The 24,063-nt window shown below is 44.4% G+C and overlaps 1 protein-coding gene across 1 annotated transcript in view; it reads left to right on the top strand.

The window, feature by feature from the left end:
• The first annotated feature begins 15,444 nt into the window (after window positions 1–15,444).
• The window catches only part of LOC126998309 (uncharacterized), a 181,743-nt gene continuing 173,124 nt past the window's right edge, over window positions 15,445–24,063 (top strand). The window contains exon 1 of the mRNA XM_050859796.1: window positions 15,445–15,449. Within this exon, the coding sequence (XP_050715753.1) occupies window positions 15,445–15,449 (5 nt within the window). The remainder of the gene's footprint in view (window positions 15,450–24,063) is intronic.

The raw sequence follows: 24,063 nt of genomic DNA, 5'->3' as shown, positions 1-24,063 counted from the left end.
ACACACACACACACACACACACTCACACACACACACACACACACACACACACACACACACACACACACACACGAACAAAGAAATCTGATGATGATAAAAGAAGAAGAAGAAAAAAAAAAGAGGAACAAAAAAACAAGAACAAGAAGAACAAGAAAAAAACAAGAAAAAAAATAAAGAAAAAATAATTAGAAAAAAAGAAAAGGGTGATTCTTTTGTTTCCTGATTCCCCCTCTTCTTCCTATCTACTCCTAACACTTTTTTTCATTAAGAGAGGAGGAGGAGGAGGAGGAGGAGGAGGAGAAGGAAGAGGAGGAGGAGGAGGAGGAGGAGGAGGAGGAGGAGGAGGAGAAGGAGGAGGTGATGGATGTGGTAAAAGAGAAAAAAAAGGAAGGAAGGAAGGAAGGAAGGAGTCCTCAATGTCAAGAAGTAAGAAAATAAGGAGAAAAGGAAGGAAAGAAAGGAAGGAAGGAAAGAAAGGAAGGAAGGAAAGAAAGGAAGGAAGGGAGCGTGGATGTCACTAGTAAATGGAGGAAGGAACAAAGGAACAAATAAAAGAAGGAAGAAAGAAAGAAAGAAAGAAAGGGAGGAATGAAGGAAGGAAGGAAGGAAGGAAGAAAATAAGGAGGAAAATGAAAACCAAAATAGGAAGAATAGAAGAAAGAAAGAAAATAAGAAAGGAAGGAAGGAAGAAAGGAAGGAAGGAAGGAAGGAGGGAAATAAGAAGCAAGAGAGAAAGGAAGGAAGGATAGAAGGAATGAGACAAATAAGGAAGGAAATAGGAAAGAAGCAAAAAATCAGTAATTAAGTAAGGAAGGAAGGAAGGAAAGAGGAAGGAAGGAAGGAAGAAAAGAGACAAGAAAGGAAGAAAGGGAGGGAGGAGGAGGAGAAGGGAGAGGTCTAGATTTTAGTAAGGAAGACGAGAAGGAAGAAAGGAAGGAAGGAAGAGTCTTGGATTTCGTTAAGTAGGAAGAAGTAGGGAAGGAGGAAAGAAGGCCGGAAATAAGGAAGAAAGGAAGGGAGGAGGAGGAGGGAGAGGTCTAGATTTTAGTATAAGGACGAAGAGAAGGAAGAAAGGAAGGAAGGAAGAGTCTTGGATTTCGTTTGGTAAGTAGGAAGAAGTAGGGAAGGAGGAAGGAAGAGAAGGAAGACTGGAAGGAGGAAGGAAGAAGGGAAGAAAGGAGGAGGAGGAGGAGAGAGACCAAGATTTTAGTAAGGAAGAAGAGAAGGAAGGAAGGAGCTTGGATTTCGTTAAGTAAGTAGGAAGGAGAAGGGAAGGAGGAAGGAAGACTGGAAGGAGGAAGGAAGGAGGGCAGGCCGGAAATAAGGAAGGAAGAAGGGAAGAAAGGAGGAGGAGAGAGACCAAGATTTTAGTAAGGAAGAAGAGAAGGAAGGAAGGAGCTTGGATTTCGTTAAGTAAGTAGTAGGAAGGAGAAGGGAAGGAGGAAGGAAGGTCTGAGGAAGGAAGGAAGGAGCGCAGGCCGCGTAATAACACTTTTTATTGTCCTCGCCTTGATAATCGCCTCATCTACATACAAATTGCACGGCCGCCGCCCCGCCATAGAAAAATGCCTCGATTTAAAGGACTCGCGAACGTCTGCCCGAACTCACCCCGACCTAGCCCCGATCCGCCCCGACCTACCCCGACCCGCCCCGACCTACCCCGACGTCCCCCGACCCCCATACTTTGCCCAATTCCCTACACACACATCCCACCCTGCCCCATATCCTCTCTGCCCCCTGTCCCTGCCCCCTTACCCACCCCGCCCCACCCTGTATCTCCCTTATCCGAACTCTCGATAATCCAAAATATCACCATACTATTCCGATCTTCCCCGTTTCTCGTTTATCCGAACACTCTCTCTCTGCACCTGCTTTATTCGGATCTTGTGAATCAGTATCCGGATTTGGTTTTTCTTTTTTTTTTTACCCCCGAAACAAACTCGCATTCTACTTTTGCTTTCTACTTCTACTTTCTCTACTTCTACTTTTTTCTACTTATTTTCTACTTTATTTCTACTTCTTTTCAACTTCTTTTCTACTTCTCTTATTTTCTACTTTATTTCTACTTCTTTTCAACTTCTTTTCTACTTCTCTTCTTTTCTATTTTATTTCTATTTCTTTTCTACTTTATTTCTACTTTACTTCTACTTCTTTTCTACTTTTTTTTTACTTCTTTTCTACGGTACTACATTTCTACTTCTTTTCTTTTCTACTTTATTTCTACTTCTTGTCTACTTCTTTCTTTTCTACCTCTTCTTCCCTTTTCTATTTCTTTTCTACTTCTACTTTTTTCTACTACTTTTTCTACTTATCCCTTTTCGAATCCTACACTTCCCGATTATCCGGACGCGTATGGCTGGCTTATCCGAAATGTGTATCAATATCCGGATTAAGCCTAGTTGTTGTTGTTGTTGTTGTTGTTGTTGTTGTTGTTGTTTTGATTGCCTCCACCTTCTCTTCCTAACTTTATCCTTGTCATGTTTTTTTTACGGTAATTCAATAAAGTCACAATAAACAAAAACACATAAATAAATACATAAAATAATACATAAAATAAATAAGTGTACATGCATGATTAGTAATGGGGAGATAAATGAAAGAGGGGCAGCTTCGAAGAGTCTTTGCGTCATTAATTAGTAAGGGAAAAAGATATAGCATTGTTTGTCTGTTTGTCTGTTTGTTTGTTTGTTTCCGTTAAATGATGAATGTGTAGGTTATTTTTTCCTCTTTCAGTAGCTTAAAAAAATATAAACAACAACACCAACAACAAGGACAAGAACAACAACAACAACAACTATGCTACTACTACTACTACTACTACTACTACTACTACTACTACTACTACCACTACTACTACTACCACTACTACTACTACTATTACTACTACTACTGCTGCTGCTACTACTTCCTGACCTCGCGATCTGTGACCCCTTATTAGCGAGACTGCCCCGAGGCGATGGTCATTAGCCCGCCCCCCTCGCCCCCCTCATACCCCCCCAGATCCCCCCCCCCCCTCATCCACCCCCCACCCCCATCGCCGGCAGTGTGTGTATGTTTGTGTAAATAATAATGATGTGAAGTGCCCGTAGGTTTATTATTATTATTATTATTATTATTATTATTATTATTATTATTATTATTATTATTATTATTATTATTATGATTACTACTACAGCTTTTATTTTTTTTATAATTACCACTATTAATAATAATATCAATACTATTACTAATACCAATACTAATGCTAATACTAATACCATTACTAATACCAATCATAATACTGATACTAATACCAATACTAATACCAATACTAACACCAATACTAACACTAACACTATCATCGTTGTTAATATTATTACTCCTCCTGCTCCGGTTGTTGTTGTTGTTGTTATTGTTGTTGTTGCCGTTAATTACGCTGAGGGCCAGGGCTTATTACCTGCCAGCGCACCTGAATATAGATACTTAGTGGCGAGGATATAATTAGACTACAAAATATACAAGTACTGGCGGACTTACATGGCGGCGGCGGCGGTGGTGGTGTTGTTGGTGGTGGTGGTGGTGGTGGTGGTGATAATCTTGATCTCCCTGAAATTCAACAAAAAAACATATTAGTGCTTGGAAACCCTTAAAATATAGGTTCCACTACCGTGTATAGTAGCGTTGAATCAAATTAAATATGGTCTATAATGTGTATGTTATATTATGAATGTTTTCTCTCATATATGGATTTTATTATATATGGATTCTATTATATTTGGATTCTATTATATATGGATTCTACTATATTTGGATTCTATTATATATGGGTTCTATTACATGTGGATTCAAACACCATATATAGTAGTGTTAAATATTGGGGGGGTTTTCCATTGTTATTTTTATAAAGTTTTGTTTATGATTTTGATTCGTCGGTGTGGTTTTTTTTTTTTTCATTTTCCAGGGTGTTAAACTCCATACACCCGATCACCCTCACCCTATCCCCAAATACACCCTCACCCCTCACCCACCCCTCTGAACACACACTCACCCCTCACCCCATCCCCAAACACACCCTCACCCCTCACCCACCCCTCTGAACACACGCTCACCCCTCACCCCATCCCCAAACACACCCTCACTCCTCACCCACCCCTCTGAACACACGCTCACCCCTCACCCCATCCCCAAACACACCCTCACCCCTCACCCACCCCTCTGAACACACCCTCACCCCTCACCCACCCCTCTGAACACACCCTCACCCCTCACCCCATCCCCAAACACACCCTCACCCCTCACCCACCCCTCTGAACACACCCTCACCCCTCACCCCATCCCCAAAAACACCCACACCCCTCACCCACCCCTCTGAACACACACTAACCCCTCACCCCATCCCCAAACACACCCTCACCCCTCACCCACCCCTCTGAACACACCCTCACCCCTCACCCCATCCCCAAATACACCCTCACCCCTCACCCACCCCTCTGAACACACCCTCAACCATCACCCCATCCCCCAAGACACCCTCAACCTTCACCCACCCCTCTGAACACACCCTCACCCCTCACCCCATCCCCTCTGAACACACCTCACCCCTCACCCCATCCCCAACACACCCTCACCCTCACCCCACCCCTGAACACACCCCTCACCCTCACCCCATCCCCAAACACACCCTCACCCCTCACCCACCCTCTGAACACACCTCACCCTCACCCCATCCCCTAACACACCCTCACCAATCCCAACCCCACTTACGTACTGCACCTTCACCCTACACAGACGCACCCCACACCCTTCACACACTCCCCCCCCCTCAATCCTCCCCCCCTCCCCCCCACACCCAAACAAACTCTCAGGCCCTCACTCCCCCCAAAAATTCACTTCCCCCATCACCCCTCCGGACACAACCTCCCCCTCTACCCTCACTCCTCCTAACATTCCCCTCCCCCTCCCCCCCCCCCTCCCCCTCTAACACACACACACACACACACCCGCGGGCCTTCCGGGAGCAGACACGAGGAATGCAATTCTCGCCGCGGCCCAGGGGAGCGCCGCCCCAAACTCCCCAAAGAATCACATATTTGCCTAAACTTTCTGAGGCAATTTCCCCGCAGACACGAAGCGTAAAAGTGGCAATTAGTAATATCTGGGAGGAGGAGGAGGAGGAGGAGGGGATTGATTCGAGTAGTGATTAATGCGACAAGATTTACATTTATACAAACACCAGATAAGTGAGTGTTCGGATTAAAGAGTGCAAGTGTGGGTCCGGATAATCGAGTTTCCGGATAAGTGAGTTCAGTGGTTAAGGGGTGAGTGAATCCGGATTATTGGGAGTTCGGATAAACGACTGTGAGGATGATGGAAGTATGTATGAGTCCGGATAATCGAATCAGGATAAATGAGGTGAAGAAGAGGGAGTATGATGAGTCCGGATAATCGAGAGTCCGGATAAATGAGGTGAAGAAGAGGAAATGTGAGTCCGGATAATCGAGAGTCCGGATAACTGAAATGAAGGGTCCGGGTTAGCGGGAGTCCGGATAACACACACACACACACACACACACACACACACACACACACACACACACACGCTCGAGCAGGAAAACAAGAACAAACAAAAACAAAAAAAATCACAGTTAACCCTCTCGACATTGTAAAAAAAAAAAAAGAAGGAAAGAAAGAAAGAAAGAAGAGTAGAAAAGAAAAAAATCAACAGAAAACGTAGAACTGATGGAGAATTAACGTATTAAAATATGAGCTCAGAGAAAACGGAATTTGGGAGACTAAAATAAAATGGCGGAGGGAGGGAGGGAGGGAGAGAGAGAGGGAGGGAAGGAGGGAGAGATTGAGAGGAATGGAGGAAGTGATGAAGAGTGATCGAGGTGGTGATGGTGGTGGTGGTGGTGGTGGTGACTGATGGAGGGAACGAAAGAGAGAGAGAGAGAGAGAGAGAGAGAGAGAGAGAGAGAGAGAGAGAGAGAGAGAGAGAGAGAGAGAGAGAGAGAGAGAGAGAGAGAGAGAGAAGTCAAGAAAAGGAGGAATGGAGAGAGGAAGGAATAGAGGAGAGAAAGGGAGAAAGGGAGGAAGGAACAGCGAAAAAGTGGAGGAGAGAGAGAGAGAGAGAGAGAGAGAGAGAGAGAGAGAGAGAGAGAGAGAGAGAGAGAGAGAGAGAGAGAGAGAGAGAGAGAGAGAGAGAGAGAGAGAGAGAGAGAGAGAGAGAGAGAGAGAAGAGAAGAGAAGAGAAGAGAAGAGAAGAGAAGAGAGGAAGGAATGGAGGAGAAGAAGAATGGAAGAAGGGATAGTCAAAAAGTGGAATGAGGGGGTGGAAGGGGGAGGTGGAAGGAGATGGAGAGGGACGAAGAAAGTAAGATAGGAATAGATAAATGGCTAGACAGACAGGTGGAAGAAGGGTAGAGAGGAGGGGTGGAAGGGAAGGGATGGAGAGGAGTGTGGAGGGGGGTGGGGGTGGAGGTACACATCTGCCACACTCCACACACCTGTAAAAGTGTCCCCTCGAGCGGCCCACACCTGCGTCGGGCGGACTGCGGAAAGATTTAGTGCACTTAAACCAGAATAAAGAGACGCCATCTTTCTAAACCCGGGAGAGAGAGAGAGAGAGAGAGAGAGAGAGAGAGAGAGAGAGAGAGAGAGAGAGAGAGAGAGAGAGAGAGAGAGAAAGAGAGAGAGAGAGATTAACTTATATTTTCTCTTTCACTCTCTATCTATATATCAACCCATCTACCTATCTATTTATCAATCAATCAATCTATCTATCTATCTATCTAGAAGGAGATGAAGGAAGAGCAGGAAAAAGGGTTAAGGGAAGGAGGAGGAAGAGGGAGAGAAAGGGAAGGAAGAAGGAAGGGAAGGAAGAGCAAGAATAAGGTATAAGAGAAGGAGGAAGAGAGAGAGAGAGAGAGAGAGAGAGAGAGAGAGAGAGAGAGAGAGAGAGAGAGAGAGAGAGAGAGAGAGAGAGAGAGAGAGAGAGAGAGAGAGAGAGAGAGAGAGAGAGAGAGAGAGAGAGAGAGAGAGAGAGAGGGGGCAGAAACATTCACAGTGAGGGGTGACACGTTAGGGAGGGAGGGAGAAGAAGAAGGGGGAGGATAAGGGGAGAGAGAGAGAGGGAGAGAGAAGAGGGGAGGAAGCAACAAGACGGAAGGAAGGGAGAGAGGACGAGGCATGAAAGTAGAAGACAAGAGAGAGAGAGAGAGAGAGAGAGAGAGAGAGAGAGAGAGAGAGAGAGAGAGAGAGAGAGAGAGAGAGAGAGAGAGAGAGAGAGAGAGAGAGAGAGAGAGAGAGAGAGAGAGAGAGAGAGAGAACAGCAAAAAGGGAAGGAAAAGTAGATTGAAGGGAGGGAGAAAGAGAGAACAGCAAAAAGGGAGGAAGGATGAAGTAGAAGGCAAGTAGATGAGAAGGGAGGAAGGACTAAGAAAGGGAGATAGACAGGTGGGAAGGGAGGAAAGAAAAAGAAAGGGAGAAAGGGAGATGAGAAAACTGTGCGAGGAAACGGAGAAAAGGAAGGAGATCAAGAGAAAAGGAAGAAAGGAAAGAAGACAGAAGGGAGAGGAAGGGGAAGAAGTGACGAAAATAAAGAAGCAAGGAAGAAAAGAAGAAGAAAAAGGAAAGGAAGAGAGGATGGATGAAAAAAATAAACATGGCGGATGAAAATAAAGAAGCAAGGAAGAAAAGAAGAAGAAAAAGGAAAGGAAAAGAAGATGAATGAGAAAAAATAAACATGACGGAGGAAAATAAAGAAGCAAGGAAGAAAAGAAGAAGAAAAGAGAGGAAAAGAAGATGAATGAGAAAAAATAAACATTGCGGATGAAAATAAAGAAGCAAGGAAGAAAAGAAGAAGAAAAGAAAGGAAAAGAAGATCGATGAGAAGAAAATAAATAACATGACGGATAAAAATAAGAGAAAAGAAGAGAAGAGAAAAAGATAAACGACACAATAAAACCAAATATAGACAATACCGGGAATCGAACACGGGAGCAAGCGACCACCAGCGACCTAGCGCCAACCACCCGGCCAGCGACACAACCAGGGCGGGAGGGGGGAAGGGAGGGCTGTGAGGGCGTGCATGTGACGTCCGCAATACCCTGAAGGGCGTGCTAAGGGCGGAGGGATGAAGGAGGCGATGGAGAAGGAAAGGAGGAAGGAAGGGAGGGAGGAAAGGAGGGAAGGAGGGGATAGCGGGGGAGAGTTGAAGGGAAGGATTAAAGGGAGGAAAAGTAGGGAGAGAGGGAGGTAGAGATGAGATGCGTAAATGAAGGGAGAGGAGGAAGAGAGGAAGAGGTAAAGATTAAGGGAGAGATGAAGAGAGTAGAGTAAGAGGGAGAAAGGGCGAGGGAGGAAGGGAGAGTTGGAGGGAAGAAGGGAGGGAGAGGTGGATAGTTAGACGAAGGGAGGGTTGAATGGAGGAAAGTGAGATAATAGAGACAGAAGAAGGAGGAAGAGGGAGGAAAAAACAGGGAGAGAGGAAGAAGGTTAGAAGGGAAGAGTTAAAAGGTTGGAGGGAGGAAAGGGAGGGGAGAGGGAGGGAAGAGGAAGGGAGGGGGAGGGTAACAGGGAAGAAAGATGGGGATTAGAGAAAGAAGGGAAAGAACAGAGGAAAGGAAGGAGGAAGAAGTGAAGAGAGGAAACAGGTAGAAATGGATGAAGGGATAAGTGGGGAGAGTTGAAGAATTGAAGGAAGAGGAGTAGACAGAGAGAGAGAGAGAGAGAGAGAGAGAGAGAGAGAGAGAGAGAGAGAGAGAGAGAGAGAGAGAGAGAGAGAGAGAGAATTGAGTGGAAAGTGGAGAGAGGAAGAAAAAGAGGGAATTAAGACAAAGAATAAGGTAGAGAGAGAGAGAGAGAATAAAGTGGAGAGAGAGAGGGAGAAGGGGTGGAGAGAAAGAGAGATGGAGTAAAGGAAGAGAAGGAGAAGGAATGACAAAGGGAAGGAAGTAGATGGAGGGAAGAAGGGAAAGACAAAAGAAGAAGGTAAAGAGGAGAATAGAAGGGAGAAAAAAGATTGAGGGTTACGGGCCCGGATGGAGAAGAAAGGGGAAGGGAAGGGAGGGAAGAAAAGAGGGAGAGAAGGAGAAGGGAAAAGAAAGAAGGAAAGGGAATAAACATTAGAAGGAAGAAGGAAGGGTAGAAGGAAGAAACAGAAGAAGGGAAAACGAGGAAAATGACAAAGACGAAGAAAGGAGGAGAAAAAAAGACAGGAAAATGAAAAAATGATGTGAAGAAAGGAAGAAGAGGGAAGAGAGGAATGAGGAGAGAATAAAGAATGAAAAAGAAAGAAAGTAAGAAAGTAAGAAAGAAAAGAGGAAGAGAAAAAAATAAACAAAGGGTAGGAAGAGAATGAAAGACGGAAGGGAAATGAAGGAATGCGATGGAGGAGGAGGATGAAGAGCAAGAGGAGGAGGAGGAGGAGGAGGAGGAGGAGGACACAAGTGGCGGCCATGTCTTAACCAGCCGTCGAGATAATTAGAAGGACAATGCAAGAGTCTTCCTGTCCGTGTACGTGGAGAGAGAACAAGCTATTACACACACACACACACACACACACACACACACACACACACACACACACACACACACACACACATATTGATACACACACAAAAAAGAATAAAAATAGAAAAAGGAAAAAGGGAAAGAAAGAGAAGGTGGAGGAGAAAGAGAACATACATACATACATACATACATACATACATACATACATACACACATACATACATACATACATAGAGACAGACAGACATATATACATTCATACATACACACATATAGTTTTATTCTTGTTTTGTTATTGAGGTTATGAATACGAAATACACACACACACACACACACACACACACACACACACACACACACACACACACACACACACACACACAAGATCGGATTAGACCTCTCAAAAGACCGACCTCGAATAACAATGACACAGTAATGAGAGAGAGAGAGAGAGAGAGAGAGAGAGAGAGAGAGAGAGAGAGAGAGAGAGAGAGAGAGAGAGAGAGAGAGAGAGAGAGAGAGAGAGAGAGAGAGAGAGAGAGAGAGAGAGAGAGAGAGAGAGAGAGAGAGAGATACAATAAGAAAAAAAAAGAAACGCACAGCCATTTAGAATCTCCACTGATGTACGCACACACACACACACACACACACACACACACACACACACACACACACACACACACACACACACTTTCCCCCTTCCCCATCCTCCTCCCCCCTCCCCATCCCTTTCCTCTCCCCCCTTTCCCCAATTCTTCTCCCTTCCTCTCCCCCATTCCTTTCTCCATTCCCACCCTTCCCCTTCCTTCCCACCCTTCCTCCCCCCTCGTTCCCACCTTCCCCCTTCCCCCATCCTTCCCCTTCCCCAGTTTCCCCCTTCCCACTCTTCCCCTTCCCTACCTTCGCCCCCTTCCCTCCCCCTCTCGGTTCCCCTTTCACACCCTTCCCTCTTCCTACCCATCCTCCCCCCCTTTCCTTCCCTTTTTCCCTTTCCCACCCTTTCCTCCTCCTCCCCCTCCTTCCCTACTTCCCTCCCCGTTCCCCCTAACCCTCCCCATTATTTCCCACTTCCCACTCCCTACTCCCGTCCTACACACACACACACACACACACACACACACACACACAGGCGGCGTCATTACAACATCAGGCAAGCCACTGTGAACCCGCCCCGGCCCGCACGAGACGCCGCCGCCGACCAAATCCCTAGAAATTGGAATAATACTTCTTACTGTCTCTCTCTCTCTCTCTCTCTTCAAGTGTCTGTGAATTCGTCTGTTTTGTTTGTCTGTATGTGGGGGGGATGTGTGTGGGGGGGGAGGAGGGGGGGGCGAGGATTAGGAATGGTAATATTAGGAAGGAATGAAGGGGGGAAGGAAGGAAGGAAGAGAAAAGGAGGGAAGGAAAGAAGAAAGGAAGGCAGGAAGGAACGAAGGAGGGAAGGATGAAAGGAAGAAAGGAATGAAAGGAGGAAGGAAGGAGGGAAAGGAGGAAAGAAGGAAGGAGGAAGGAGGGACGGAAGGGAGGAAGGAAGGAAGGAAAGGAGAAAAGAAGGCAGGAAAGAAAGGAGGATGGTAGGAAGGAAAGAAGGAGGAAAGGATGGAAAGGAGGAAGGAAGGAAGGAAAGGAAGGAAGGAAGGAAGGAAGGAGGAAAGGATGGAAGGAAGGAAAAGAGAAAGGAAGGAAGGAAGGAAGGAAGGAGGAAAGGATGGAAAGGAGGAAGGAAGGAAGGAAAGGAAGGAAGAAAGGAAGGAAGGAAGGAAGGAGGAAAGAATAGAAAGGAGGGAGGAACGCCTGATACAATGACGGACTGATGATACATGCAGAAAGAAAGGAAGAAGAAAAAAAGAAAAATCAGAAAGGAAAGGAGAAGAGGAAAAACGGGATTCATTAAAAAAGGGAAGGAAAAAGGAAGGAAAAGAAAGAAGAGGAGAGGAAGTAAAGGAAGGAAGAGAGAAAGGAGTAAGAAAAATCAGAAAGGAAAGGAGAAGAGGAAAAAGAGGAGGGAGACGAAGGAAGGAGGGGAAGGAAGGGAGGAAGGAAGGAGAAAGAAGAGGAGAGGAAGAAAGGAAGGAAGAGAGAAAGGAGTAAGAAAAGGCAGAAATGAAAAGGGAGGAGGAAAAAGAGGAGGGAGGTGAGGGCAGGAAAGGAAGGAAGGGAGGAAGGAAGGAGAAAGAAGTAGAAAGGAAGAAAGGAAGGAAGAGAGAAAGGAGTAAGAAAAGGCAGAAATGAAAAGGGAGGAGGAAAAAGAGGAGGGAGGTGAAGGAAGAAGGGGAAGGAAGGGAGGAAGGAAGGAGAAAGTAGAAAGGAAGAAAGGAAGGAAGAGAGAAAGGAGTAACAAAAGGCAGAAATGAAAAGGGAGGAGGAAAAAGAGGAGGGAGGTGAAGGCAGGAAAGGAAGGAAGGGAGGAAGGAATGAGAAAGAAGAGGAGGAAGAAAGGAAGGAAGAGAATAAGGAATGAGAAAAAACAGAAAGGAAAGGAGAAGAGGAAAAAGAGGAGGGAGGTGAAGGAAGGAGGGGAAGGAAGGGAGGAAGGAAGGAGAAAGAAGTAGAAAGGAAGAAAGGAAGGAAGAGAGAAAGGAGTGAGAGAAGGCAGAAAGGAAAGGAGAAGAGGAAAAAGAGGAGGGAGGTGAAGGAAGGAGAGGAAAGAAGATAGGAAGGAATGAGAAAGAAATGGAAAGGAAGAAAGGAAGGAAGGAGAGAAAGCAGAAGTTAAATAAGGAAGAATATAAGAAAGCAAAAAAAATTAACAGGCGATAAAAAAAAACAGGAAAATAGAAAGCAAAATAGAGAAAAGGGAGGAAATAAAAGAAATGCGGAGGAGGAAAAAGAGGAGAGAGAAGATGCCAGGAGAGGAAGGAAGGAATGAGGAAAAAGTGGCGGAGGGAGAAGTTGAAGGAAAAGGAAGAAGAGAAGGAAGGAAAGAAAGCAGAAATTAAGTAAAGAAAAAGATAAGAAAGCAAAATAATAAACAGACAAAAAGTAAACAAGGGAATAGAACGGAAAATGGAGAAAAGGGAGGAAGCAAAAGAAATACGGAGGAGGAAAAAGAGGAAAAGAGAAGGAAAGAATAAGGGGGGAGGATAGATACGAGAGAACGGGGGAAAGGGGGAAGGGGGGGGAGGGGGGGAGTTAGGTTAGGTTAAAAGAGATTCAGGTATTACAATGAACAAAATAAGTAAGAAAAAAAGAGAAAAGAGGAAGAGAAAGAGAAAAGAAAGGCAGTGAAGAGGAGGAGATAGAGGAGGGAGAGAGAGAAAAGAGGAGGAGGAGGAGGGAGGTAAAGAGGAGAGAGAAAATAAATTACATAAGAAAAGGAAAAGGAAGAAGGAGAAAAAAGAGGAAGGAAAGGAAGTACAGAGGAGGAGGAGGAGAAAGAGAAAGAGGAGGAGGAAGAGAAAATGGGGTAGAGAGAAGAAAAGGATGGAAAAGGATAAATAAACAAGAGAAAAAAAGAATGAGAAAAAAAGAAATAAAGAAAGAGTAGATGGAGGAGGAGGAGGAGGAGGAGGAGGAGCAGGAGAGGGAGAAAAAGGGGAAATAGAGAAAAGGGAAGGGAAGAGATAAAAAAATGAAAGAAAAAAGCCAGAGGAAGAGGAAGAATATGGAGGGGAGAGGAGGGGGAGGTAGATAGAAGGGGGGAAGGGGGAGGAGGAGAAGGAGGAAGAGGAAGAATATGGAGAGGAGGAGGGGGAGGTAGATAGAAGTGGGGAAGAGGAGGAGGAGGAGAAGGAGGAAGAGGAAGAATATGGAGAGGAGAGGAGGAGGGGGTAGATAGAAGTGGGGGAAGAGGAGGAGGAGGAGAAGGAGGAAGAGGAAGAATATGGAGGAGAGAGGAGGAGGGGGAGGTAGATAGAAGTGGGGGAAGAGGAGGAGGAGGAGAAGGAGAAAGAGGAAGAATATGGAGAGGAGAGGAGAGGGGGGAGATAGAAGTGGGGAAGAGGAGGAGGAGGAGAAAGGGAGGAAGAGGAGGTAGATAGAAGTGGGGAAGAGAGGAGGAGGAGAAGGAGAGGAAGAGGAAGAATATGGAGAGAGGAGGGGGAGGTAGATAGAAGGGGGGAAGGGGGAGGAGGAGAAGGAGGAAGAGGAAGAATATGGAGGAGAGAGGAGGAGGGGGAGGTAGATAGAAGTGGGGGAAGAGGAGGAGGAGGAGAAGGAGGAAGAGGAAGAATATGAAAGGGAGAGGAGGAGGGGGAGGTATATAGAAGTGGGGGAAGAGGGGGAGGAGGAGAAAGAGAAAGAGGAAGAATATGGAGAGGAGAGGAGGGGGGGGGTTGACAGAAGGGGGGAGGGGGGGTAAGGTTATAGAGGGGTTCAAGTATTAACCAATGACTGAGCCTGACGTCACTTGCCCATAAATTCTCCAAAGCCTCCACCCATTCTATTTTTTTTTGCCACATACATATATATTAATACGATTTTTCCTCGCTCTCGCTCTCTCTCTCTCTTGATCCCTCCCCCTTTCTCCCTTCCTCTCTGTTCTTCTCTATTTTCCTCCTCCTCTTCCTCTTTCTCTTCCAACTTTTTTTATTTATTGCTCCTCTTCGTTTCATTGCTTATTTTTCTTCTTCTTCTTCTTCTTCTTCTTCTTCTTCTTCTTCTTCTTCTTCTTCCTCTTCTTCTTCTCCTTTTCCTACGTATTCCTACACTGCTACCCTTTCTGTCTTTTAACCGTTCTTCCACCTCTTCCTCTTCTTTTTCTTCTTCTTCTTCCTCAACTTCCTCTTCCCCCATATTCTCTTCTATTTGTCATACTTCATTTTAGCTGTTCTTCTTATTCTTTTTCTTCCTCCTTTTCCTCCTCCTCCTCTTCCTCTTTACTCTTGTTTTTTCTTAGTAACATCTTCCCCTCACAATTCTTCCACCTTACCCCCAATTCCTCTTCTTATTAAAAAACACCAAATCACCAATCTCGTGTCCTTCTACAATAAAGTATTTGAGGCGGTAGACAGAGATGAAAATTATGATGTAATTTACCTTGATTTTAGTAAAGCGTTTGACAAAGTTCCCTGCTTGCACGAGTCCCAGCCTGAATGCCCTGAGGCGGAACCCGGAGGTCAGAGTTCACCTAGACTTACTTAGAGGAATGACATTTGAGGAATAATTGTGTGAGGGGAACTCTGACCGAATCGTGCAAGCAGGGAATTTGGTTTCACTTCTAGGAGTGTAAGCATTAGAAGAGCTGGTCATCTTCAAGCTTTACTTAGCATTAATCACACATAGAGGAGCATGGTCAGACCTCACCTATATCATGAGGCTCAGTTTTGGTCACCCTGCTAGAGAGTGGATATCAGGATGTTGGTATCTGACAGTTCAACGTTGCCAAATTGTCGTACTCACTCGCTTATATTTCCCGACTTCCTACCCCCAAACTGTCTTCTGGGCTCCAATAACGAAACTCATTTATAGTTAACGTTAAAAGAGTTAGATCCTGATGTTTCTTGCCAATAGTTAGGCGTCAGAAACCGGTAAATACTATGCTCTGAGTACGATAATATGGCAACGGTGGTATCTGTACAGAGGATGATTAAAATTACTCTAGGGTTGAAAACTTGACATATGGGGACAGACTAAGCATCTAAATCTGCATTCTCAGGAAAGGTGAAGGTTGGGAGAAGACTTTATTGAAGTTTGTAAATGGATTAGGGGTTTGATAAAAAGGAGTGTAATTAGTGTTTTGATGGTAAATGAACCGGGTAGGACACGTATCAAGTTTAAGTTAGATTCAGATTCAACAAAGACATTATAATTGGTTTACCAGTAGAGTTGTGGATGAGTGGAACAGGTTTGGCAGTGATCCTGTGAGTGCCAGTACGACAGAACAGTAAGTAGCGGGCTTTTTTTTATTGTTTTTTTTTTTTTACGCCCTTGCACTGTCTCCTCTGCTGTAAAAAATAAAAAATAAAAAACATTCAAAAAGAGGTTGGATAAATTCATGGATAGTGAGGCAGGATGGGGTTAGGCCTACAGGAGCTGCCTTGTACGTCCTTAATTTTAAGTTCTTATAACGCGGCTACTTTTTACTAATCTCATCCTTTTTATTCATTCATCGCGTAACATTTAAATCTACTTATTAAAAAGATATTAGTTCTCTCTCGCTCTCTCTCTCTCTCTCTCTCTCTCTCTCTCTCTCTCTCTCTCTCTCGCCCAGGAAGATTCATATCGCCTCCGTTTCACTTCAAACTTCGACAACATTTAATTACAATTTCTTGGCTGGCCTGCGCGGGGGAACCTGATAAGTGTGGCGACCTTTTGCCCGCCCACCGCCCACCGCCCTCACGCCTGGCAGCCTCGGGGGGAGAAGCCGGAGGGAGGGGATGGAGGAGGACGAGGAGGCGGAGCAGGAGGAGGAGAAAGAGCGTGTAAGTGATGATGATGATGATGATGATGATGACGATGATGACGACAAAGGTGGAAAATAAAATAAAAAAAGGATAATGTGTTAAAAAATGTGGAGTAGGAGTGAAAGGAGGAGGAGGAGGAGGAGGAGGAGGAGGAGGAGGAGAAGAATCAGCAACTACCTTACTCGTCTCCTCTACTTCTCCGTCTTCCTCCTCCTCTTCTTCAGTTCGCATGGGTCAGTGCAGGGAAGGAAGGAAAGAAGGTGACAGGACGAAGGAAGGAAGGAAGGAAGGAAGGAAGATGACGGAATAAGGAAGTAAGTTAGGGAGGACGGAAGGAAGGTGACAGAACGAAGGAAGGAAGGAAGGAAGGAAGGTGACAGAACGAAGGAAAGAAGGAAGGAAGGAAGGAAGGTGGCAGAACGAAGGAAGGAAGGACGAAAGGAAGGAAGGTGGCAGAACGAAGGAAGGAACGAAGGAAAGAAGGAAGGAAGGTGACAGAACGAAGGAAGGAAGGAAGGAAAGAAGGAAGGAAGGTGACAGAACGAAGGAAGGAAGAAAGGAGAGAGAGGGAAGGAGAGAGGGAAGGAGAGAGGGAAGGAGAGAAGGAAGGAGAGAAGGAGAGAGAGAAGGAGAGAGAGAGAAGGAGAGAGAGAGAAGGAGAGAGGGAGATAGAAGGAGAGAGGGAGATAGAAGGAGAGAAGGAGAGAGAAGGAGAGAGAGAGAGAGAGAGAGAGAGAGAGAGAGAGAGAGAGAGAGAGAGAGAGAGAGAGAGAGAGAGAGAGAGAGAGAGAGAGAGAAAGATAAATTAGAAAAAAAATCATCAACTTCGAAGTCTGAAGATGACAACCTTGACCTGCCTGACTAGCCTATTTTTCCTTTTCTTTTTTTTACACCTAAGAAAGCAGCTCAAGGGCAAAAAAAGTAATAATGAGGAAAAAAAGCCCGCTAAATAATCCCCCTATAAAAAATAAAAAGCGTTCAGAAGAGGGTCCAAAAGAGAGGTCAATTTCGGGAGGAGAGGTGTCTGGATACTCTCCTCCTGAAAGCAAACTTATAAAACAGTGTCATGAACATTGGGTCCAGGAACAGCAACCACACATATAACTCCTTCCGCGTATCACGACACCTCTCCTCCCGAAATTGAGCTCTCTTTCGGCCACTCCTCTTAACTCTTTTAATAGGAGGAGTGGTTTGCAGGGGTTTTTTCATTATTGTTTTCGCCTTTTTTTGCCCTTGTGCGGTTTCCTTTACTGTAAAAAAAGAACGCGCGTATATAGGAAAAAATTGACCTCTCTTTCGGCCACTCCTCTTAACTCTTTTAATAGGAGGAGTGATTTGCGGGCTTTTTTTCATTATTGTTTTCTTTCTTTGTGTGCTATTTCCTCTACGTTCATGGTACAGAAGAAGGGTCAAACTACCACCAGGGTCATAAAATCAATCCTGGAAATGCCCCGACTCTTACGAAAGCCTTGTCAAATAATTGTATATACTTGGGCAGCGAAATGTTTAAGAATACGAGGCTAGAAGTAGTGTTATAATTGCTTAGCTTTTTGGAGAGACCTCACCTGGAGTAGGCAGTGCAGTTCCGAAGTGGTTTGATCTGTTCCGCATATGACTGACGCTCTCTCCCTCTCTCTCTCTCCCTTCTTCATTCTTTCCTTCTTCCTTCTTTCCGTGTCTTCTATTTCCCTTTTATCATCATCTTTTCCTTTCTATCTACCACACTCCCTTACTAACGTTGACTGACGCCCCTGACAATTGCACTAAAACACTACAGCGTCCACAGCTTTGTTATCACCTGACAGACTTAATGCTTCCCGCTCATACAAGTACTCATGTTTTCTCCTCCTCCTCCTCCTCTTCTTCTTCCTCCTCTTCTTCCTCCTCCTCCTCCTCCTCTATCTCTCATATGTTCGTCAGGATTTTCAGCAACGGAAAAAAAATACACACACAGGAATATATGTTGACAGGAGTGCTGATTCTCTCTCTCTCTCTCTTCCACTCTTCCTTCTTTCCTCCTTCCTTCTTTCCGTCTCTCCTCTCTCCTTTTTTATCTCCCTCTTTTCCTTCCTCTCTATTTCACTCCTTTACTAACGCTCTCCATCTTCCTCTTTCCCCTCCCAAACTTCCCTCCCCTCCTCTCCCCTCCTCTCCCCTCTCTCCTTTCCTCCTCCAAAACTTCATTCTACTCTTTTTTTTCCTCCCTCCTCCTCCTACTCCCTATTTTTCCCCTCCTTTCAAACTTCATTCATTTTTCCTCCTTTTTCATTCTCTCCCTCCTTCCCTTCTTCCATCCTCTCTAACGTCTTCCATTCATCCCTCTTTTCCTCCCCTCTTCTTCCCCTCTTCTTTCTTTCTCATATTTTCACCCATTCCACTTTCTTCCCTCCCTTCCTCCCCTCTTTCCTTTCCTCTTCCTCTCCCATTCCCATACATTCTGCCCTCCTTCTTTCCTTCCCCTTCCTTTCCCCCTCTTCTTTCCTCTTCCTCTCCCATTCCCATACATTCTGCCCTCCTTCTTTCCTTCCCCTTCCCTCCCCTCTCCCATTACCCTAACTCCTATCCTCCTTCTTACCTTCCTTCCCCTCCCTCCTCTCTCTCTTCTTTCCTCCACCCAAACTCCCTCCAATAATTTTTACTGCATTAGCTACCCCCCCCCCCTTTTTCTCTCCCCCCCTTCCCCCTTCACCTGAGTCCCCAGTAGCCCAAGGTGAGTCCAGGTGAGATGTGACCTTCCCCTCCCTTCCCTTCACCTGCCCTTCCTTCCCCTTCCCTTTTCCTCTACACTTTTCCCTCTTCCATTCCAACATCTGTCTTTTCTTCTCCTTCTTTTCACATCTTCCTTTCCCCTTTCTCTTCACGTCTATTCCTTTTCCATCCTTTTATCTGCTTTTTCTTCCCCTTCCTTTCACACCTTCCTTTCCTCTTCCCCTCATCCTTGTTCCTCTTCCATCCCTTTCCCTACCTTTTCTTCCCCTTTCCTTTCTTCTCTTTACATTTGTTCAGCTTACCTCCCATTCCTCTGCCCTTCCTTTTGCTTCCTCTTATTTCTCTTCCTCGTTCACTCTTCTTTATCTCTATTTTTTCTGCTTCGACTATTAATATTACTACTACTACTACTACTACTACATCGAATCAGTGTGAAATGAAAAATATAAAGAGAGAGAGAGAGAGAGAGAGAGAGAGAGAGAGAGAGAGAGAGAGAGAGAGAGAGAGAGAGAGAGAGAGAGAGAGAGAGAGAGAGAGAGAGAGAGAGAGAGAGACTGGGGGAGGGGGAGAGGAATAAGCACCTCCTCCCCATGAATTTACGCAGCGATGGAAGGGTAGTTGACGGAGGAGGAGGAGGAGGAGGAGGAGGAGGAGGAGGAGGAGACAGTAGCGACCCAGACCATAAACCGCAGAAGGAGAGAACTGGTCCCATCGATTGTTCTCTCTCTCTCTCTCTCTCTCTCTCTCTCTCTCTCTGGGGGGCGTTCCGTCTCTTGGGGGGCATCGGAGAAGTAGTAAGAAGTGTGTGTGTGTGTGTGTGTGTGTGTGTGTGTGTGTGTGTGTGTGTGTGTGTGTGTGCAACAACAACAACAACAACAACAACAAGAACAACAACAACAACAATAAATATGGATGAAAAATATGGAATGCAAAAAAAAAGAAAATATAAGGTACATAATTACACCAATAAAGAAATTCCAGAGCCAGGGAGAAAAAAATGAGCATCGTAAGGGAAGAAAATGGGATGGAAAGAAAATGGGAGGGAAGGAAAAGAGGGAAAGAGGGAAGGAAAGAAGGAAAAAAGAAGGAAAGAAAAACGAAAAAAAAATGAAACAAAGAAAGAAAAAAGAAGGATTGATAGATATAGATAGATAAAGAATGAAAGAATATAAATAAGATATATATAAAAATGAATAATTGAAAGTAAGAAAAAGTAAGAATGAAAGGAAGAAAGGAAGGAAGGAAGGAAGAAAGGAGGAAAGAAAAACGAAAAAAAAAGAATAAAGGAAATAAAAAAAGACAGATTGATAGATATAGATACATAAAGAATGAAAGAATAGAAATAAGATGAATGACTGAAAGGAAAAAAAAGGAAGAATCAGACCGAAAAAAGGAAAAAAAGATAAGGAAGAAAAGGAGGAAAACAAAGCAATAAATGAAGGAAGGAGGAAAGATAGAAGAGAAAGAAAGGAAAAGAAAGGATGGAATGAATGACCAAAGGATGAAAGAATGGGAGGAAAGAAGGAAAGAAAGAGAGAGAGAGAGAGAGAGAGAGAGAGAGAGAGAGAGAGAGAGAGAGAGAGAGAGAGAGAGAGAGAGAGAGAGAGAGAGAGAGAGAGAGAGAGAGAGAGAGAGAGAGAGAGAGACTAAAATAAGAAGGAAAGAAAATAAAGAAAAATGAAGAGAAAAAAAATAGATAAGAGATGAAGAGATAAAGAGGCTTAAGAAAATGAGATGAGATGGAGGTGGAGGAGGAGGAGGAGGAGGAGGAGGAAAGACGGAGAGAAGAAAAAAAATAAGGTAAAAAAAAGGGAATTAATAACATGTCCGGGCAATAAACATATTCTTCCCGCCGCCATCTTTTTTTCCTCTCTCTCTCTCTCTCTCAAAATACGAAAAAAATGCAAAAATTAAGAAAACACAGAGAGAGAGAGAGAGAGAGAGAGAGAGAGAGAGAGAGAGAGAGAGAGAGAGAGAGAGAGAGAGAGAGAGAGAAATTAATGAGCGAATGTGGGTAAGAGCGAGACACAGGACGAGACCGGAACAGTTTCGCCCAAGTTTGGAAAGACCCTCCTCCTCCTCCTCCTCCTCCTCCTCCTCCTCCGTCTCTTCCTCCGCCTGCTCTTCTTCTTCCAACTCCTAATATTCTTCCTCTTCCTCTTCTTCCTTTTTCTCCTCCTCCTCTTCCTTCTTTTCTTCCTTCTATTTTCTTTCCTCTTTTTCAACTTCCTCCTCTTTCTTCCCTCCTCCTCCTCCTTCTCCTCCTCCGCCTCTTCCTCCGCCTGCTCTTCTTCTTCCAACTCCTAATATTCTTCCTCTTCCTCTTCTTCCTTTTTCTCCTCCTAATCTTCCTTCTTTTCTTCCTTCTATTTTCTTTCCTCTTTTTCAACTTCCTCCTCTTTCTTTTCTCCTCCTCCTCCTCCTCCTCTTTCTACTCCTTCTCTTCTTCTTTTTCATACTATTCTTGTCTTCCCAGTCTTCCTCTATGTCGTCATCCTTTTCTTAAATTATTATTATTATTATTATTATTATTATTATTATTATTATTATTATTTCTATTACTGCTTCTTATCTTCTTCCTACTTCTGCTTCCCCTCTTCTTTCTGCTACTTTTCCTCCTCCTCCTCCGTAACCACAACTTCTCTTCCCATCCTCCCTCCTCCTCCTCCTCCGCGCAACACCCACGCGTGAAATGGTAATGGATTTTAATGTCGGAGGCTTCTACATTTTTTTGGTTCAAGCACGCCTGCCTAATTTATCTTTCCGGGGGGGGGGGGGGGGATAGGGGGGAGGGAAAAGGGTAAGAGGGATGGATGGTCTTGCGTAACTTGTCCCTTTTTTTTTGCTGTTGTTGTTGTTCTTGTTTGTTTTATCGCCTTATCCAAACTTCCTATCCAAAACCTTATCCTCAACCTTCTCATCAAAAAAAACTGCCTATCCAAAAAAGTGTTTAGGCCCATCAGCTTGACATCGGTGGCAGGCAAAATTCTCGATAAGACTATTACAGACGTACTATTTAAATTTCTGGAGGACAAGAGTATCATGTCCGACACCTAGCACGGTTTTAGGAACACGCGATCCTGCTTAACCGACTTACTAGACTTCATTCCACGGTATATATGAAGACTGGGATAACCAAGTCCCTGGTAATGTGATATATAAAGATTCACAAAAGTTGATAAGGTATTACATCAACTCTTCCTCAATTATTTTAACTCAGCGTGGATAAGAGATTTGCTTACCGGACGAAAACGAGCTACTTAATGCATGAACGATAGACTTAAGTACTTGCCCAGACCGCAGTGACCAACCGAATTTGAGCCTTTTTCTGGACAATTCAACTACGTATCCTCCTTTTCCAGAGCAGAGATTAAGCATTCCTTTGTTTTGTTTTGATTGTTTTGCTTTTTGTTCTATTTTTTATTTTGTTTTATATTGCCCTTAAGGTGACCCTCTTTCTGGGCACTCCAGCGACGTATCCTTCTCCTTTTTCAGAGCAGAGATTAAGCATTCTTTTGTTTTGTTTTGTTTTGTTTTTTGTTCTATTTTTTATTTTGTTTTATATTGCCCTTAAGGTGACCCTCCTTCTGGGCACTCCAACGACTTATCCTTCTCCTTTTTCAGAGCAGAGGTTAAGCTTTTTTTATTGTTTTGTTTTGGTTTTGTCTTTTATTCTACTTTTTATTTTGTTTTAAGTTGCCCTTCATTCATTTACCCCAGAAAAGAAAATCAAGCGCAACGAGAGTGAATTGAATGTTCCCTCGCACGCAGGTAAATCGAGCTCTTTGAAATACCTGAGGAACACACTGAACCACCCACGCACGCAGGCAGTTTCGCTAAAAGCCCCGCATGATTACTGTTGCCTGTTTGTCCGTGTTTCTATGCTTCCTCCTCCTCCTCCTCCTCCTCCTCGTCCTCAACTCCTTTTCTTCTCCTCGACCTGCTACTTCTCTCTCTCTTAGATTTTTCACCTTTCTTACTACCTCCTCCTCCTCCTCCTCCTCCTCCTCGTTCTCTTTGCTTCCTTCCTCCACTCATTCAGTCCATCTATTTCCCTGCATATCCCTCCTCCTCCTCCTCCTCCTCCTCCTCCTCCTCCTCTTCCGCTCGGGTGGCCATCTCTTCCTCCTTTTTACTGCCACATCGACGCCGATACTCCGAGGGCGGCGCGAAAACCTCCCGCCGCTGCATCTAAGGGTCTCTCTCTCTCTCTCTCTCTCTCTCTCTCTCTCTCTCTCTGGCTCGTTCGCTCGTTCTCGTTCTCTCTCGTTTTTGCTCTCGTTCTCGTTCTCTCTCGTTTTTGCTCTCTCGTTTTTGTTCTCGTTCTCTCGTTCTCGTTCTCTCGTTTTTGCTCTCTCGTTTTTGTTCTCGTTCTCTCGTTCTCGTTCTCTCGTTTTTGCTCTCTCGTTTTTGTTCTCGTTCTCTCGTTCTCGTTCTCTCGTTTTTGCTCTTGTTCTCTCTCTCTCTCTCTCTCTCTCTCTCTCTCTCTCTCTCTCTCTCTCTCTCTTCATTTTTTCTTTTCTTTTCTCATCTTTTTTCTTTTCTTTCGATCTTTTCATTTATTTTATTTTATTTTCATGTTTCTTATCTTTTATTTTCCTCTTCATTTTTTTTTCCTACTTTTTCTTTTCCTTTAGTTTCTTCTTCTTCTTCTCTCTCTCTCTCTCTCTCTCTCACGCATGCATGCACGCATTCAAACATCAAATACGCACAAACACACACACACACACACACACACACACACACACACACACACACACACACACACACACACACGTCATAAAAAATAATAGGTAAACGAATGGAAAGGAAAGGAAAAAAGGAAAGAAAGAAAGAATGGAAGAAATAAGGAGAGGAAGAGACTGAAGAAAGAAAGAAATAAATGAACGAAAGAAAGGAAGGAGGAAAAGGAAAAGAAGAAAGAAGGAAAAGAAGGAAGGAAAGAAGGAAAAAAGTGTAGAAAGGAAGAAAAACGAAGAACAAATAGAGAAGAAAGAGACTAAGGAAAGGAAGGAATGAAGGAAAAAAAGGAAAAATGAAATAAAGATGAAGGGAAGGAAGAAAGGAAGAGGAAAAAGGAAAATAAATAATAAAGGAAGGGAGGTAAGGGGAAGTGGAGGAAAGGAGGGAATGAGATGGAGGAAGGGTGAGGAACGGAGATGAGTCTTGGATTTTCGAGGAGAGGGAAGAGGAGAGGAGGGAGGAGGGAGGGAGAGGAAGGAGAGGGGAGGGAGGGGAGGAGAGGGATGAGAAGTTGACAGAAAGAAGGGAGAGGAGGAAAGATGGAGGAGGTAATGGGGCTCTGAATGGAGATGGAGGAGGAGGAGGAGGAGGAGGAGGAGGAGGAGGAGGAGGAGGTGAAAAGGAGATACCGAAATATATATGACGAAGGAAGGAATGAAGAATAGACGGAAAAGAATAATAGAAGGAAAATAAAGCGGAAAAAAATGAAAAGTTAAAGAAAGGATGGAAAAAGAAAGTAAAAAGAAAGATGGAGAGGAGAAGGATGGAAGGAAGG

Source organism: Eriocheir sinensis, chromosome 14, assembly GCF_024679095.1.
Source record: "Eriocheir sinensis breed Jianghai 21 chromosome 14, ASM2467909v1, whole genome shotgun sequence".
NCBI lineage: Eukaryota > Metazoa > Arthropoda > Malacostraca > Decapoda > Varunidae > Eriocheir > Eriocheir sinensis.
The sequence above is the reverse complement of the archived record's forward strand: the minus strand, read 5'-3'. Positions and strand labels throughout refer to the sequence as shown.